We start from the raw sequence: 18,757 nt of genomic DNA on the forward strand, positions 1-18,757 counted from the left end.
CCTATTTAGCAAGTAAAAGTGATTTACTAAGCCTCTAAAATACAGGAAAACATGTATGGACATGCGGTTAGATGGGAAGACATATCTAGTAGATCCATGTTCTTGTCAAGCTCCACAATTCCATGGGTTGACCAACTTTATAGTAGGATATTGTCAAAGGTTAAATGATCAAGGAGCAAGTAGCCTTCACACACAATATCAAGCTCTAATTTGCAAAATATATAGAAAAATTATAATGTTACACGCTTGGACTCAACATTTGGTATCATCTATACAAGCTACAAGTGTTCAAATAGCCAAGTACAAAACACAAAATGTTGGCATAGAGACAAAAATTAAGAATTACAACTAAAAATTCAAAGCTACTCAATTGAGAGATTACTGTTGTAATGTAGTTCACTTATAGATGCAAAATACATCTCTGAATTATGAGGTTGAAGGGTTGAAAAAAACATAAGAATTTATTAAATATACCCTGATGGGTCCAAGACATTGTAAGAGAAAATTGCATCCAAGAAAAGTGGTACTGGAAGTATCAAGCAAGAGCTTCTAATACTATTTTAGAACTCGTATTTGTCCATGCTGAACACTTTGGTGCTATGGGAGAAGTGTTAATGAAAAAAAAGTTAGAATCTACTACACAACATTCCAAATTCGAAAGTATAAAATTAGAGATAATGTCTAAGTCGATGCACAAAGTTGTGGAACAATTCAATACACCTAATGCACAAGGAGTATGTGATACTACAAGCATAAGAACATGGGGAGTATGTTATACTACAAGAATAAGTACTCATGCATATCAACTTATATGTAAGAGCTTTAAAAAAGCATGCCTTTCTATGGGAGCAAACATTTAGGGCCCCACTTCCGAAACCAACCAACGTCGATAAGGCTTGGCAAGGTCTCAATTGGGTCATCTGAAGTCATCAGTGATGTCAGTGAGCATGTATGAGGTGCCTACTTAAGGACCTCACTCTTCTTCATTCTACAAGCAAGTAATGCAAGTATTATGAGTTTGTGTCCATTCTTTGCTTTCCTTTCAGTTTCCCAACATGGTATCAGAGCACTTTGATCCTCCTTGAGCCCATTTCTGCCACATCATCATCTTCTTCTTCACCATCTCTCCCTCTTCTTGCTTAAGCTTGTTCTCCTCCGGTTCTCAGCCATTTCCCACGTCCTTCCTGCTGAAGATCCATCTCAAAAGGGCGAACTTCTGGCTGAGAGGAATTGAAGAAAGGCGCGCCCGTTTCGTCGCCATTACACGAAAGTCGTCGACTGTCTCTTCTGCGTTTTCTCCTAGCTCACTTCATCTTTCTCTAATTCCTTTCAGGGGGAGTTAGTCCATACCTAGAGCTATCCTGTGCTGAAATATGAGCAGCAATGGCTGCATATTCAAGGAGAAAACAGTGAAAAACCAGTCGTTTTTGAAGGGGAAAGATATGGCGACCTGACACGTTTTTTCGCCTCTACTTCCCAGAGGACCTTCTGTGGTATATCAGCTCTCTTTTGCCTCAGAAACCCCCTTTTCCTTTGCTCTGAAGAGTAAGCTACAAGCCCTCCAAGTTCAGTCTTTTGGTTTTGACAGTTTTGACAAGCTTTTGAAGATGATGCTACATAAAATGCTACTCTAGCATTTCTGGTTTTTTGAATCTTTCAATAACTTCAGTACAAGTGTGGCTTCAGTTTTGTTTTGAATTACTAGACCTGGTTTTGATTGGAAAGTATTTATTTCACCCACTTCTATGAAGCATGTAAGAAGAAGCATCATTGATTGAATATTGGTCACTAGTCTTTGCTACATCAAGTGCTCATATTTTGGAAGTCTTTCAGTTATTTTTGCCTTGTAAGAGAGATAGACACTGCCCAATATCTGGGTTAGACCCTCTCATGGCTACCCTATTTAATCTAGAGAAGTTCAATGGAAAGGGCTTCCACACATGGCAGATGAAGGTGAAATTTGCATTGATGAGGGAGAACTTATGGGGACTTGTCAAACCTACTCCTACCGCTTCTTCTACGGCCTCCAATGCTGGAGAATCCTCAACTCTGACACGACCGGCAAGGGATCCAGCTAGAGAAGAAAAAGCATACGGTATCATTGCTCTTGCTTTAGGAGATGATTATATTCACCATATCTCTGACTTGGAGTCTCCTTCGGAAGCTTGGCAGAAGCTTGACATGATTTTTGGTGCTAGCTCTCACATCTCTAAACTATCACTTAAAATCTATTTCTTTGAATTGAAGATGGCTAGTGGTACTACTTTAGCAGCTCATGTCAACTATATGCGGAGTCTTATGACTCAATTAGCTTCTATCAACTCTCCTATTACTCCAGATGATGCTATGGCAGTGTTACTTAAGAGTATGCCTGAAGATTATGATCACATAGTTACCACTCTGAAAAATCTTCCTAATCCTAATCTTGAAGGTATTATCTCTGCCCTCCAAGAAGAAGAAAGGCATATGGAGCTCAGGAAAGGCAATGACACTGCTTATGCTGTAAAAGTCCAGAAGGGCAAGTATACCCCTTGCAATCATTGTGGAAAGACAAATCACCTTTCAAAGGACTGCTTCAAAATTAATCCATGCAAGCACTGTGGCAAGAACAACCATAATGAGAAGTTTTGCAGAGCCAAAGCAAAGACAGAAAATGCAAATCTACTTTCAGTTAATGAGCCTCCACAAGATGAGGCATCCTTTGAAGATTATGCATTTTAAAACATCTCTATGTATGCTCCAGATCTCTCTCTTTATGTCAAGGTACTCAGCCTAGATAGTCCTCCAAAATGAATGAAAATAAACTATTGTGTTTTGTGTGTTTTGTAAACACCTCTGGTCACCTTATGATGTAGGCCATGTGTATGTTTTGCTCCATGGTACCTCCTGCAGACATTGTGTGCATGTACATGCAGGGGAGATAACCATTGGAAGGTCTTTTTGTATCCCTTTTTTGTTTACCTTACACCCATGGGAACCCTTGCTAGCATGAGAACCTAGCCATAGGTTTATCCTTGACCACCATGAGATGGCATGAGAAACTATGAGACTAGATGTATCCTTGACATAGCCTGAGGCATTCCCTTGAGGGGGGGTTTGTTGGGATATCTCAAGGTGTATGCCTCAGGCACACCTTGGTTTCTATGTGTGAGTGCTAGAGGCACAGTTAGGTGCCCATAAGCACAGTTAGGTGGTGGAAGAGCCACATAGGATGATTGAGAGAATCTAGGAGCAGATTGAGGAGATGATTGTGGAGCTCTGAAGTCATCAGTGATGTCAGTGAGCATGTATGAGGTGCCTACTTAAGGACCTCACTCTTCTTCATTCTACAAGCAAGTAATGCAAGTATTCTGAGTTTGTGTCCATTCTTTGCTTTCCTTTCAGCTTCCCAACATTAAGGTCTTTCTAGGTTGTTAAAGCCATGGGGTGGAGGTTTTAGCTGAGTTTGAGCAACAATTATGCCAATTCTTGCCACTAGAAAACAACTACTCAAGTGAAAAGTGAGCTTCAAGATGTTGAGGCATTGGTATAGTGACTTGTGGGAGGCATGCAATGACGGTTCGAGTTGAGCACCTAATTTGGATTGGAGGATCCTTTGCCCTAGTCTCCATTATAGATTGACTCATCTAAGGCCCATATGAATCCATATGTCCACCTCCCCTATGACTTTCTGTAGACCACCTTGCAAGGCTAGGTGGAAGAGTCCTTGACTTGTTGGTGCTCGCTAAATGGTGAAGATCCAAAGACTTTCCTTCTTGGAGATCCCTTAATGGGACCCTTCCCCTCTACATCATAGTCATGGATCACATGTGTAGCCATAGTGAAGTTGGATTTGAGAATTTTAGAGCAAAAAATGAGATTGATTTGCACATTGCTTCCAAAGCACTAAAACTGACATGGTGTTGAATCCATGCTCGAGTTGTCTCCACCACTTGCAAAAAATTGACAAACTTTCACCTCTATTACCCTTAGACTCCGAAGGAAAGGAGTTAAGGAAAGGCATTGATAAAGGCTTTGTTGAGGCCTTTCTAGGTCGTCAAAGCCATTGATCGTGACTTGCAGGGGCATTAACAGTGACTTTTGGGGGCATGTGATGATGGTTCGAGGTGAATGAGTGCTGATTGGATGGGGGATCTCCTCCATGGATTGAAGGGAAATGAGTCCCATCATTTAGAGCACATTCCCACGTAGGGGAATTGTACACTCTAATTCTACCATTTTCCAAGAACTTCGCCTTCCTCATTGGCTATGGAGAAGCTCTTGTTAACATTGGGGGTTCGGGTGAAGTTAGATGTGAAAATAGGGAGGGATTGAATTTTGGTGAGATTGAGCCAATTTGTTGCTTGTATTGTGCTACTGCAAACGAGCTTGAAACTGAGGGAATTAGCTACCGCACTAAAGAGGTAGCGATGTTTTCGACACAAAGTTCTCGAATGTACGGCAAACAATCAACCATTTTGTTCGTTGCTGCACGACGGGAATGTGCTCTTGGAGCCTGTTCACCTGAAGGCTCTGGTTTGCAAAACTACGAATGTCCAACTTGGTACATGTATGGCTGGTGTTTTCTGGAAATCCTTGCGGGGTGCTTGCTCTGGAGAAGGGGCTAGCAAAAAAACAGGTTGCCGGTCAATCGTGGGCAAGCGATGGGGTGGTTTGGAGACCTGTCTCGAGTGGATAGTCTCAATGAATGACCAGTGGCAATGTGCCAAGTGGCACTTGAAAGGCCACGATACTAGCGCCAAAGTTCAAAATTTCAAATAGCTTTGGTGCCGTCTCCCTCAAGAATCTCCAAAGCCAAAGCTCTCACAACAACAAGCAGCCCCGATCTTCACCGTAATCTGCACAACTCGTCAGTCGCTAACAACGCTCGTAGAAGCGAACGTAACCGTGCATCCTCATCACTTTGAAGAACAGAGCAACGCCCGATTGGTTATTGCCCTTCTTCCTCACTCATGCGGCCCAAAACCACCCGCGTAGATGCTCATCCATCACCCACTACATGCCTTTCCATATGTACGTTGCCACTCCTTATGCCTTCTCCGGAGAATGAGCTGCATATTCCCTTCATACTGTTTTGTTGTCGAATCTTTTCCTTTTGACTCTCGCATTGATACGGGTTGGACCGACTTGCCCAGATAGGAAAGTTAAAAGAGCAATCTAAATCGTCTTCCCAAGATGAACAAGTAGCGAGTGTCTCATTGCAAAATTATCTGTCTCTCAGGTGACTGTAGGGTGGATATCCCGAAGGATCTTTTGTATGATCAGGGAAAGGACTTTATATCAATCAAAATCCCGCACAATGGTTGTGTGACAATCGCAGGTCTTGTATCCATCTCATATATTATTGCTCTAATTTTTAAGAGCTTTTGCTGGACAAATCTACATCAGGAAGTTATGGACTGCTTGCCGGATACATAATACCAACATCATGCATTTAAAATATAAGACAATGGGATTTCTTCTTATCAGTCAATGCATTGTGTATCGCACTACACAATTGATGCAAGTGGTTTAAATCAAGTTCTCATGCTGTCTCTGACCAGGGACTGAATCGAAGAGGTACATCACCCGGAGTATTAGGAACAATGAAATTTTCATGCAAGATAGTCAGGGTAATTCTACACTGCACTAGCAATATTACTATGTAGGGCATATTTTTAGAATAGTAGTTCCTTGACTTGGCTTTCAGGTTCTTTAATCCAGGAGAACAGTAGCAATTTAGTCTAGATTGACTGATTTCAACGTGTCTTTTGTTTTCTCGAAGGCCCAAAGTTGCTGAAGGGGTTGTCCATTGAGCTTCTGAATCCCAAATCTCTAGATGTTCAAGGGCACCTGCTCTTAAAGGTGAGGTTCCTCTTTCCTGGATGGTTCTTTCTGCTGTGGGCGAGGGAGATAATGGTTGCATTTGAGCTCTGACACTTCTATCCATGCAGGCTGATAAAGGAGTAGAGCAGCAAAATGTTGTGCGTGTTTTTCCATCAAATTTCATGACGGCAAGACATCCCACAGTTTCATGAATTCCCTTCTAAGCATAGAAAACCTACTCGTTTTAGAATATTTCACGTATGTGAAGGGAAGCCTGTTAATATTGGGAACCTTGGGAACGTAGTTCAAGAGATAACAGGGTGACCCTGCATTTACAGAACATATGAGCAAGATTTTGTTCCAGCCTTGACAATTCGATAATAAACTAGCTGCAAGAATCATGAGACTCTATGATTGTGTATGCAAAACCTGATTTGGCGATTAAGTTGTGCAAAGTAATATGAGCTACACCGTGCAGACCCAGATGAATGAAGTTATTCTAGATCTCTTTTATTGGTTGGACGTTCTAGTCGATGACTAACTTTACTTGCTTTTATTCGTCATTGGAACTATTTTAGGAAGTCTTAAGGCTATACAGCACGGAACTTCCTGAGATGACTTTTGCTGCAAATACTGGGAAAGAATCACCCTTTCTTGAAAGATGCGTCACGAGTGGGTTCGTATCATGTCTTTAACTAGGCCATTTTAAGTCGTGCCTTGCTGTGCCCTCATGCACACAATGAGATGATTAAAGTTTTATTTGCGTTTTTAATGTTTCATGTCTAAGCCCCCTTGCTTCATGCAGGAAGTATTGCACATTGCTTTTAAAGCGAAGTATGGGTTTCGACAGCTATGGGGTAAATGCCTCATTTGTTTTTAGATAAGGTGTGAATATTTGAATAGACATTGTTGAAAGCATCACCCATTTGTATTCTGTTTGATTTATCAGACAACCTGGCCCCAGCTCTTCCTCTGTTTAACGTGCACAAATGCAACGTCAGCCCTTTTTTCTGAAGGGGTTTCAAACTCCGACTAATTAAAACAAGCAAAAATGACATGCATTTATGTTCGTTTGCCTATCTAGGTGCTAGCTGCAATGAGTTATCAGATTTTACCTCCTGAGACTTCCTACGCTGAGATCCCTCTTACTGCCGTCAGCAAGTGTTATCAGCACAAGGTACAGGAAAATTCTATGTTTTGTGTGGCAATCTTTTTTTCATTTTAACCTTATTTCCGAGGCTGTTGCTCTATACAATCTTATGTCAAGGTCTGGTGACCTTTAAGACAAGAAGTTAGAAATTACTTGTCTTACCTGAGAAGATCAATATTGACGTGATCTTTTAACAGTTCATATGCTTCTTTTGTTTATCCTGCTTTCAGGGGGTAGGTTCATTCCTATTTAATGAGCTGCAGAGGAGGCTCCAAGACATTGGTGTCCTCACCATATTTTGTTGGGGTGATCAAGAATCAGAAACATTCTGGCTAAAGCAGGTACCCATTTTGTATACACGGTTTCTTATTAACATGGTGAACTTGTCCCTACATGCCTCTACTTTTACAATCTGACATTTCTTCATTGTCCTAGGGCTTTGTTAAAGTTGCAGAAGTAGATGGGCATGGAAAGCCTCGCAAGCTACCTATTAAGCCTGACATTCGGCGAGCAATGAGCATTCCGGGTAATGCCACACTTCTGGTGTCCCACATGTATGGTAAGTCAGTTTCTATGCCAGGTTGTGACAATGGCTTTGCCATCACTCCACCTAGGGCCCAGTCCTGTATGGCTAGAGGTTTCTGTGAGACTGCTGGCCTACAAACTTTTGGCTCAGTAAATCCACTTGTCTTGAAGTCCTCTCCAGCGGCAGCAATTACCACACCTACTGGCATGGAATTGAAACCCAGCATTCAAGAAACCATAAAACTTGCAGCACAAGATAAGGGAACTTTGAGACTTTCAGGTGTAAAAGGCATGATGCCTTTAAACATAGATGAGGCTCTTTCACATGTGGCCAGTGAAAATGCAGAAAGAAGTATCAAGGTCACCAATGAGAATGTTGATGAGAACGTGCCTGGAGAGCCAGTTGTCTCCTTGACTCTTGCTCCACAATGTCAGCCAAAGACGGGGACAGGTAGGCAAAGCTTCTCAGCAATCCCATTGTGATGTGAAAGATTTGCTTGACAGCTTGTATGTTGATGTGGAAAGTAAGGTGGGAATCAATGATTATTTGTGCTTTTTAGCTGGTTTGGTTTCTTGCTCTGAAGACGATCAGGCTTTGGATTTGCAGAACGGTCCTCTGAGGAGATTAATGCTAGAGACTGTGCAACCCTAGGCATATCAGAGCAAGATAAAGAGAACCTTTGCAATACATCAGTACAAAGGGGCAGGAAAAGAGGAAGGCCTTGTACATCTCAGACAGGGCAATCGGGTATGCTTGCAAGGCATGAAAAGCAGCAGGGAGGCAGTAAAGGCTTAAACTATGGGAAGGTTCCTCGGTCTGGAGACCTAATAGACCTGCCAGAAGCAGATGCTGTAATTGCAGAGTCACCTACAAAGGTTTCCCCAATACGACGTCTAACGGAGATGGACACTCAAGTTAAGCAGAATCTTCAAGTTGGTGCCATGAAGGATTTCCCGCATGTAAAAAGAAGACATGCGATTATGTTTATGAACATGGCTGATGATAGCAGGCGACTACAACTCACAAAGGTCAGGGTGGTTGAGTTGTGCCTGAATCCATTATTATTATTCTTATATTGGTTATCTGCAGGTGGCCTTGTTACTGTACTGAGTGCTTGCTTTTATAGCTTCTGATTGGAGAGTCTCAATGTTTACCTTTGAGGGGCCAAAGGGAGGAGAAGGGGGGAGGGGGTTCCTTCTGTTTGAGTGAACAAAAACAAAAAGTGCTTGCTTTTATAGCTTCTGATTGGATAGTCTCAATGTTTACCTTTGAGGGGCCAAAGGGAGGGGGGATCCTTCTGTTTGAGTGAACAAAAACAAAAAGCAAAGGCTTCTCAAAGATCTCTGTAAAGGCCAAAGTAACCTAAGGAGGTAACTCATTCTTTGATTGCAGAACCCTTGACCTTGAAGTTCAAAGCGTTCTAAGAAAAAAAGGTTTTTGAAAAGACATCAAATCTGATATTTTTTGCCCCTTGCATTTCTTGTTTCTCTTGCCAACATGCCCCAACCTGCTCTCTCTCTCTCTCTCTCTCTCTCTCTTCCTCTCTTTCCCCTGTGTGTGTGTGTGTGTGTGTGTTTGGCTCCTGATTTGTACCATGATGTAAAAACTCTTATCTCCACGTATAAGCCATCCTTCCCCACCGAGTTTTGTAAACCTGCATGGGTCTTGGTGGTTGAGGCTCTGGTTGTGGTGTTGTGTGTGTTTTTGATCCTTGATCAATGTCTGATGAGTCATTTTGGCTCCCGGTTTGTATTCTGAAAACTCTCTATTTCACGCATAAGCCATCCTTCCCCACCAGGTTTTGTAAAACCAGGGTGAGTCTTAGTGGTTGAGGCTCTACTGAGTGTTGTGGGTGTCTGCTCGATCCTTGATTGGCATTTGATGAGGCGCTTTGGCTCCTGGTCTGTACCTGATGTAAAAACTCTCTCTCTCTCTCACACACACACACACACACACACACACACACACACACACACACATGCACGCACGCACGCACGCATGCACGCACGCACGCATGCACATGCACAACCACACCCACACCCACACCCACATGCATGCATGGACGCACACATAAGTACGCAGGGCACCAATTCAGTTGCAGCTGACATCTGTACTTGAGTGTTTCATTTCTTGGGTGGCTTTTACAAGCTGGAAAGAGAATTTGAGAATGACAATGCAGTGACCTTACTCTTTTAAAGTTACTGTGCAAAAATACTTGGCATGCTATTTAATAAGTCTTATCAGTGGGAAAAATGCCCACTCATAATGTGGATTCCTGGCTCGTTTGCTAATGCGAGTCCCCATTTATTAGTGGCTCTAACTTGTCCCTTAATTTACTCAGCTTGTGGAAAGACTTGGAGGAACTGTCACAAATGATGGCAACGAATGCACGCATGTTGTGACGGGTGAAGCACGCCGAACATTGAAATTTTGCATTTCTTTGAGTGCAGGGTATGACCATTTCCAAAAAATTGATGCATCAAGCACATTTTAGAATGGTTACATGCTATGATTCTTTGGGCTAGAGACAGATGCCATAAAGTTGGATGTCCTTTCATCGATGTCTTTGTGTAAGGTTGGTCTCTGTTTTTCCCTTGTGCAGAGCTTGGGTTATGTCACCTACTTGGCTGAAAGCAAGTGTAAAAGAAAACAAGTTTGTAGGTAAGGGATTTTTGATCCATTTAGAGTCTATTTTTTCTAGACAATTGCAGGCATCAGTGCACAGAGCTAATTTGCTTCTCTCCAGAGGAGGGACCTTTTGTTTTGAAGGACAAGGCTTTTGAGCTTAAATACAAAATTCCAATAGGTGATGCCATCCAAAGGGCTAAGCAAAGGCCCCATGGCTTACTTGAAGGGCTATGCGTTTATCCCACAAAGCATGTGCAACCCCCACTTGAGACCATTTCAGCCATCCTTTTGTCTGCAGGGGGCATGGTATGTTGAACACATCCTTGTTCAAGATCAAAGTTCTGCTCTGTGTTATGTTTGATCTTGATTTACAAATGGCATATTGTGTAGGTTATTTCAAGCATACTGGAAATCAAGGATCCTTCATGTACCATAGTAATTGCCTGTGAGGATGATATTTCAGAAGCCCTAATAGCAGCAAAAGCAGGGCTGCGAACTTACTCAAGTGAGTGGCTTATGTGGTGTATCATGAGACAAGAAGTGGATCTGACTACTACACAATTTACAGAATCGCTCTGAATGTGGATCGCTTTGCTAGAATGAGGCTTTTATATTAAGGCCAATTGCAGGCAGTCGAATTTACTTTGTAAATGTTCAATGCTAACATCTGCTCTTTGTACTTCAGCAGATGAATTACATCTGGAACTATTCATTGGATTACCATTTCAAATAAGATAAATACCGATGAGAGCAAACATGATGTCATATTTCATGATGTAGTAGTTGTAAAGTGGCAGCCATCTATATTGTATTTCAGGACCAATTATACTTTGAAGTACATGATTTCAGGTTTTGATCTGGCTGTGTTGCATGCTAGGGGAGGATGTTAGGCTAGACGGTCCACTCCTAAGCCAGCTTGGAGGAATTTGATCCAATTCCTTTGAATGGGGATGGGTCTGAGTGAACATATAAAAAGAAAAGGAGAAAAAGTAATTGGATGGACCTGAGTGAACATGCAAATAAAAAAAAAGACGAAGAAGAAAAAGAAAGAGGTAACTGTGAACTATGCCAGAAAGGCCTTGTCACTTTGGCTTTCATACAGCTCCCCTGCAGCCCAAACTCTTCAAATGCAAGGGCCCAAGCTTCTCCCTTGCAGTAACAAGGATCCAAGCTCTTCAAATGCAAGTGGCTTGGTCCACTCTTCGATTCTCACGGTTGTCACAAAACATTTGAAACTCCTTGGAGGCATTCCTAGAACCATAGCTAATTGACCATAGTCCACCTCTGGTCATTACTTGGCCCCCCTCCATTCTCATGGTGAATAATTGATTTTGGCGTCTTTGCATTCTGGCTTTGAGGAACAACTGAGTTTGCTGAATGATCATGGACAATGCCTTGGCATCTTTGTCTTTCGACTATCCATGCCTTGGCATGCAACAACTTCACCTTTTCCAGAATGTCCTTGACACCCTATTCTCTATGCATGTCGCAAAACGTCTATCTCTGTTTGTCAATTCCCACTTCGCAATCTCTTGGTAGCTTGTACGGTCATGGATACTATATCTATCTCTGTTTGTCAATTCCCACTTCGCAATCTCTTGGTAGCTTGTACGTTCATGGATACTATATGCACACGTAGGTGACCATAGAACAATGTTGGGAATGCCATTTCCTCGTAGTGGTTGTCCTTAAGTATGCTCAGTGGGGGGAACCCCTGGGATGGAGTGATGATGATTGGTTTGTCTTGAAAGGCGACAACTTGCTTGCTTGTGTAAATGCCATGCACCAGAGTATCTGTTTGAATGTCGTTGGCGTAGTTCTGTTGGTCTTTTGAGAATGGAGTTGCTTTCGACATTCTGTTCGTCATTTTGCATGCCCGTGATGTGCTCCACCCAAAGATGGTTTAGTTTGACGTTATTTTGTTCGTAGAGCAGCGTTAGAAGCAATTCTTGCATTGCACACATTGTTGCCGTTGGACGAACAAGCCCGCTCATGTAGTTATTTGTATTGTAGCCTTCTTTTGATTGCTACCAATACTATTGCGTTATCCTGTAAGAATCATGGCAGGACACGTTGTTTGTATTGTAGCCTTCTTTTGATTGCTACCAATACTATTGCGTTATCCTGCAAGAATTGTGGCAGGACACGTTGTGCTTTGTCGGTGTTTGCTGCGAACACGTTGACAACACTACCATGCCAACCGTATTGGCCTTCATATGTCAACTTCCAGATCTGTACGAAGGGTAGCCTTATTGCTACAAGCCTTTCTTCCACCCTATTTCATGTCTTGTTTTATCGTCCATGCCCTGAGTAGAATTTTGGGATTTTTTATTTCCATAGCTGGCTCAAGCAAAGCGAACGAATGCAACGCATAATGGATGCGTTTTGCGCAACAACGATGTCGTGCTGTTCTAGTAATGACGCACACGTTGAAGGTAACCACTTTAATTTTGAATTGAATGTCAAAGTGCTGCAGCATGCGCAAGGGTGTCTTGGGCTGTCCTCAATCTTCTTCTTGTATGTTGTTTGAGGACGTTTTCTTCAAGCCCTTGGAGTTGTGTCATTTTGAGTTGGTTGGGCCTCTGCATGGTTTTTAGCGATGGGGAAGCATTGTGATGGACTTGGAGTTTGGACAGCATAAATCTTGGTCTCCCTTTGCATGTGTGGAAGGCCTTCAACCCCCACCTAGACAAACATTGCGCCCAAAAATCGCATTCAAAATCCATGTTAATGCACATAGAGAAACCATACCTTGTCCTTTATTTTTCTTGCCTTTGGAGCAAGTTAGGTGTCTCCTCAAAGTACAATAGAAACAACCTCCTTTTGACTTGTGGGCGTTTACTAGAGTGTTTCATTGCTCCACATGTTGTTAGACCCTACTCCACTATAACCTTCTTCTCATCAAGATCTAAGTAACAGGTGTTGTCCTTCACCTTCACAAAAGGCTTTGGATCCTTTGTTATTCTCTATGTCGGTCATACCTAGATCAATGGCATTGTCTCATGGCTATTAGGTGTAATCACTAAGAACAGCTCACCTCTTACTAAATTTGATGTCGTTGATGTAGACTCTTCTTTCTTAGGCTCCTCCTCTTTCTGTTGATCCACCTTCTTCTTCTTGCAATCTTGCGCAAGATGTCCAAGTTGACCACAATAACAACAAATTTTCTTTTTCTTGTCGTTATTGTCAAAAGAATCTTTGCTTGCAAAGAATCCTTCTTTGTTCAACTTGAACAAATATGAAGAGGGAGAGGTGAAGAGTGGAGATGAGACAACATATCTAGAGAGTACACCTCAAATGACTAATTGCACACTATATTAGTTGGAAAAATGAATATATACATACCAATTTAGGGTTAGGATTAGGGTTTCCAACCCTTGTACTCTTTGTGTTAGTGCTATGCTTAATAAGAGCACGTTATCATAATCCTCGATACCTTTCCTCGAGATCAAGATCTTGAAGTAGGCATTTCCTCAAGATAATGACTATGGGGAATGTGAAGATTACATTCCATCATACCTATTTAATAGGAATGTCCTTCCTTAGCCAAGAGCTTGTCAGTGTTTCTCGAAAAGCTCTTTCCACAGTGGTTTGGTAAAGATATTTGCAACATTCTCCTTGTTGTCACAATGTTGCAATCTAATGTCACGAAGTAACACTCGTTCTTTGATGAAGTGCTCTTTGACATCAATGTGCTTTGTCTTGGAGTGATATAGTAGATTCTTGGCTAATGCTAGAGGGTAGTTTTTGCAAAAGGTATCCTCTAGTCACATGGTTTTAAAATTTAGGATTAAAGGCCTCTTTTTAGTCTAGAATCTCATTCACAACATATAATCACCTCAGAGCATACTTTGGTGAAAATAAATCACAAAATAAATTAATCGATATCCAAATTAGGGTTTGTATATTTGACTAAATGTCCAAGTACATTTGACAAATTCTAAGCTAGAGTTTACTATGAGGTGGTGATTGATTCCAAGATGTGCTATGGCCAGATGACTTTTATATGCATAAGGGTGGAAGAAGACCATTTAGTTAGGGAGGTAGGTTTTCTATTAGGCATTACCTTGGTAAAGTTGTTCCTCTTTTCTTGGTCTTCCATTGGCAATTTTATCTAGATGAAAAGCTAGAGATCATGAAGTTAAAGATGAAGCTTATCCATTAGAATGTCGATCATGTAGTTTTGGTCAAGCATAGCATTGCTCTATTCTTATAAGACCCCTTTGATGCCTCTTAGCCATCGCAGGCTAGCCAGAGTTATGGATCCTCATACAATTAAATATTACTCAACCTTCTCTTCTTAGATGAGCTAAGGAGGGTATAGGACCAAGCCAGAATAAGCCTAGGCTAGAGTAGTTTTCCCTAAAGGGTTGATCAATGTGATCATGCTCCAACGGTGTACAATGAAGGGTTTAATAAAGACTATAGTTTTGAAATATTTTCTTTCTTTGTTATTGAAGATTATTTCCATATCTCAAGGTGCATGTCTAATAAATTTGAGTTCGCCAATGATTGCAAAGATGACTAAGATAAAGACATGAATTTCAAATGATAAAAAAAGGAATTGTTATTATATTCCAAGAAATGACATACAATATTGGCAATCCATGCTAGCAAAAAGAAATTTACAGCTAATCCTTCTACACATTGACCAACTTTAAGCATCTTCGGATCACCTAAGGCATAGTACAAATTGCATATCCTTGGTGTTTGCAGCTTGCTCGTAGTGACTTGATTTCTATGGATGGCAGCTAGCTAGGTTACTATAAATAGGAATGTGATGCTTGCTACAAAGAAAGTAAGGCATTTGCAACTATACACCAAGGGGCTTCCACAATCCCTTCTTTCCTATACCACCTAGCCATGCCACCATTGTTGAGACCTTGTATTACTTTGTATACCATATCTATGAAGATGGCCTTTAGCATGAGGAGGTCAATAGTCTTTTTGGAACTTTTAGATCTCTCAAAGAGCCACCATACTAGGCAAGTCTCCTCCATCTCACTAGGGGAGGACCTCTAGGATGTGCATGGAGGGGACCTTTATTCTCTACAACCTACCATGGAAGGACTCTTGGTAGGGGTTGGCATGGGGATTAGGGTGTAGGGGGGGTGCTTGTGGTATACTTGCTCTCTGCTTTCATTGCTCCTCCTCACGATGTAGATGCTCATTTAGTGCATGTTTCTTCTTTGTAATCTCCTCTTGTTGAATGTCTTCTTTAGTGAGTGTTCCCTTTTGGTAAGGAATCTATTGTTTGAATGTGGTGGAGGGGGGTGGTATTGGTCCTTGTCTCACTTGGAGGACCTACTACTTGCTTGGGATTGGAGCATTTTGGCCTTTTTCTTGGTTCTAGCCATGAAGAGAAGGGGGATGCATTTAGAAGCTCGAGTGGGTGGGAGAGCATGTAGCAGCAAGGGTATGACACAATCATCTCCTCAATCTGCTCCTAGATTCTCTCAATCATCCTATGTGGCTCTTCCACCACCTAACTGTGCTTATGGGCACCTAACTGTGCCTCTAGCACTCACACATAGAAACCAAGGTGTGCCTGAGGCATACACCTTGAGATATCCCAACACTTAACAAGATCTGCTGATCAAGGCCTGATCAAGGCCTTTCCTTACCTTCTCTTCCTCAATTTTAAGCCAACAAAGGTGAAAGTCACAAACAATGGAGGCTTCATAAAAAAAATTCAAGTAATGGAGACAACTCAAGTGTGGATCTGACATCATGTCAGCTGTAATGTTGAACATGCTTTGATAGCAATGTGCAAACTCTTTTTGGTCTCGAATGTACAAGTCAAACACTCACAATGGCTACACGCTTGACCCATGACTATGATGTACACAGGAATGGTCTCACAAAGGGATTTCTAAGAAGGGAAGTCCTTGGAGCTTGGCTATCTGGCACAAGTAACTGACGGGTTAAGGATTTTTCCCACCTAGCCTTCCAAGGGCACTTACCCCTCTAGATGAAAGTCCTAAGGGAGGTGGACATGTGGATTCATATGGGCCTTAAATGAGTCAATTATGATGGAGTCTAGGGCAAATCATCCTCCATCCAAATTAGGTGCTCATCATGCATGGTTGGATCAAAAATTTTTATTGTTCATAAACTAATAAGGTTTGATGATGAATGCAAAATCTCCACAGCTTTATGTGGGAAACTACGGTAGCTTTGGGCCTTCTCATGTAGGAAGAATTCATCAAAAAGAGACATAGTGGTTATGACCCAAGAGTGGTTGAGAAACAAAAAACTTTTGAATAACACGATGCCATTTTGGATGAATTTGACATGAGCCCTTTAGAGTACCTCCCTATGTACACCAATGCAACCTAGGAAGCATTGTTTGCCATATCAGTAGCTCTCCCTACATGTCCCCTTGAACCTAGCATCACAAAAAATGCTTATTTTTATGCAGCATTCCATCTCATTGAGAAACAAGGGCCACCATATATTGAGTTTTCAACCCTTTGCTAGCATCCCCCTCAAACCTTTGAGGTTTTTTTGCGGTATCATCTAGCAACTAGCAATGTGTTTGCCAGGGTAGCCAAGGTTTTAATAACTAGATGCCCATTTTGGTTTCTAAAATTGTATTTTATGGTCTTCAATAACTAAACTAATATAAGCACTTAGCTAGCCTAGCCATCTACTAGGCTAATCACCAAATAATTACAAATGCAATGGAAAATTAAAGCATAGGGTAAAACATGAGGTGTGCATGTGTGGCCGTGTTAGATGCAAGATGCTTAGATAGCACTACTCAAGTGTGATTGTATATGCTTGTTGTATATGCCATACTAATGTGGTAGTATGACATGGTAATGCCAATGTGGCAATGACAAGTGTGCATTATCTATCGCTTTTGCTGACGTGGTAGGCGCTTCCTACATGTTACTTGTTTAGACACCACATTACACAATCTTGTGGGGGCTTTATCTTCCACATCATGGCATGGACATATTGAATGGTTGCGGAGAGGATGGGTGCAAATACCAAGTCTTATGTACTAAGAAAGCTACAATGGAGCTTGGAGAGAACCACAAGCAAATATCCAAGTACACACAATGCAAGGGAGAGAAAATGATCAAATACTTTGCAAGGCACGTGCAAGTACTACACTAGTTGAGACCCTTAAACCTTCAACCTCTCTCTCTCTCTCTCTCTCTCTCTCTCTCTCTCTCTCTCTCTCTCTCATACACACGCATGCGCGTGCACACACACACGCACACACACACATAGAAAACGTTATTCTCTCACTCACATATCACCCATGAGCTTTGAGACCTCATATCTCCCTCACCATAGCTCCAGAGCTTTTTAACTCAAGGGGGTCACATAGAAAAATGTACCTATCATGTGCATTCAATAGGACATTTTTTAATCATGTTTTTAATAGGAATATACTTACAAAGGGGTATCATTAAAAAATTTTTGAAAAAAGGTTAGAGATTTGTTTCTTTTAATCATACAACATTCATAAATAAGGGATTTAAAAAATAGGCCATGAACGCACGTGATATAGGGTTTACATACAGTACTCCACCAAACTTTCCTTGAACGTCATTATCCACAATACATAATATCCAAAGAGCTATTCAAAGATCAAGGAGAGAAGAAGCTAGAGTGGAAGGCACAAACAAGGAAGACTTCTCACAAAGGTCGAGGTAGGAGAGGGGCTCGAGTGCAAAAGGAGAGAGATGGCACAATTAAAAAGCCTACAGATGATTGATTGTGTACTAGATTGGTTGAGGAGAAGGAACATATACAATACTAGTTAGGTAGTTACGCTTTCTAACCCCTTTCCTTTTTAGCACTCCATAAGTTAGTGCACTATCTACAAACACACGTGACATCATTAGGGACATGAAGGAGCCAAAACATGGTATGAATGCCTCTTTAGAGTGGAAGTGAACATATTACATCTTTGTAACTTTGTAGAGATAGGAGGGACAAAGAAATGGATTGATTGATATGAAAAGCCAAAAGTGAATGAGAGGAAGATAAACTATATTTTTGAAGAAGCAACCATGCTAATTGCATTATCAAAATAATCACAATAATATGGTCGGAAGATGACTTATAGAATCCATTTAAAATGGAGGGATCAACACAAGAAGCGGATCAGAAGTTGCAATTTGGTTGTGATCTTCATGTACATGCTATGTGTTTTATTGTTGTTGGATTGACAATAATATGTATTCTTTTAACCTTCATTGGCAATAAGTGAATATGTTTAAAGTACCAAACTATTATTTTGGCTTTTCTCTTTAGTATGTAACATTCAATGTAATGTGGCCACATGGACATCACTTCCACATAGAGAGGGTTGATGAAAAACATAATATGTTTGATCATGAAGTTGTGCAAAACTCACAAAGGCAACGCAACCAGTGCAAGAGGTACTCAAATATTGCCAATTATCGTAGATTATATGAAAATGAACTCTAGACAATTCAAAGTTGTGTTTTCAATATCACATGGTTCAAAGTGCCATTTAGCTCTCAATGCTCCAGTATGTCATAGAATAGCTTGATGTACACAATGGAAGAGTGTTGATCATCAAGAGCTAGAGAAAGAGTAGAGGCAAGATGCTAGGAACGAGAGAGAATCCACATGTCTAAAGTCAATGGAGGAGATAAAAGAGA

The 18,757-nt window shown here is 41.3% G+C and overlaps 1 protein-coding gene across 1 annotated transcript; it reads left to right on the forward strand.

The window, feature by feature from the left end:
• The first annotated feature begins 4,787 nt into the window (after positions 1–4,787).
• Positions 4,788–10,920, forward strand: LOC147902644 (N-acetyltransferase). The gene is made up of 14 exons (XM_087373628.1): positions 4,788–5,013; positions 5,222–5,320; positions 5,544–5,612; positions 5,765–5,844; positions 6,384–6,481; positions 6,611–6,662; positions 6,890–6,982; positions 7,186–7,296; positions 7,391–7,931; positions 8,088–8,509; positions 9,823–9,932; positions 10,084–10,142; positions 10,228–10,415; positions 10,500–10,920. Exons 1-14 carry the CDS (start codon positions 4,953–4,955, stop codon positions 10,686–10,688), a joined length of 2,172 nt encoding a protein of 723 aa, XP_087229754.1. The 5' UTR covers positions 4,788–4,952; the 3' UTR covers positions 10,689–10,920.
• The last annotated feature ends 7,837 nt before the right edge of the window (positions 10,921–18,757 follow it).

Source organism: Dipteris shenzhenensis, chromosome 4 (genome assembly GCF_047967505.1).
Source record: "Dipteris shenzhenensis isolate YYH24624 ecotype China chromosome 4, Dip_SZ_1.0, whole genome shotgun sequence".
Lineage (NCBI taxonomy): Eukaryota > Viridiplantae > Streptophyta > Polypodiopsida > Gleicheniales > Dipteridaceae > Dipteris > Dipteris shenzhenensis.

Coding starts and splice junctions, on each gene's coding strand:
- LOC147902644 (XM_087373628.1), top strand. CDS start 4,953: ATGCGGCCCAAAACCACCCGCGTAGATGCTCATCCATCACCCACTACA. Junction 7,932..8,087: donor TCAGCCAAAGACGGGGACAG/GTAGGCAAAGCT, acceptor TTGGATTTGCAG/AACGGTCCTCTGAGGAGATT. Junction 10,416..10,499: donor TTTTGTCTGCAGGGGGCATG/GTATGTTGAACA, acceptor CATATTGTGTAG/GTTATTTCAAGCATACTGGA.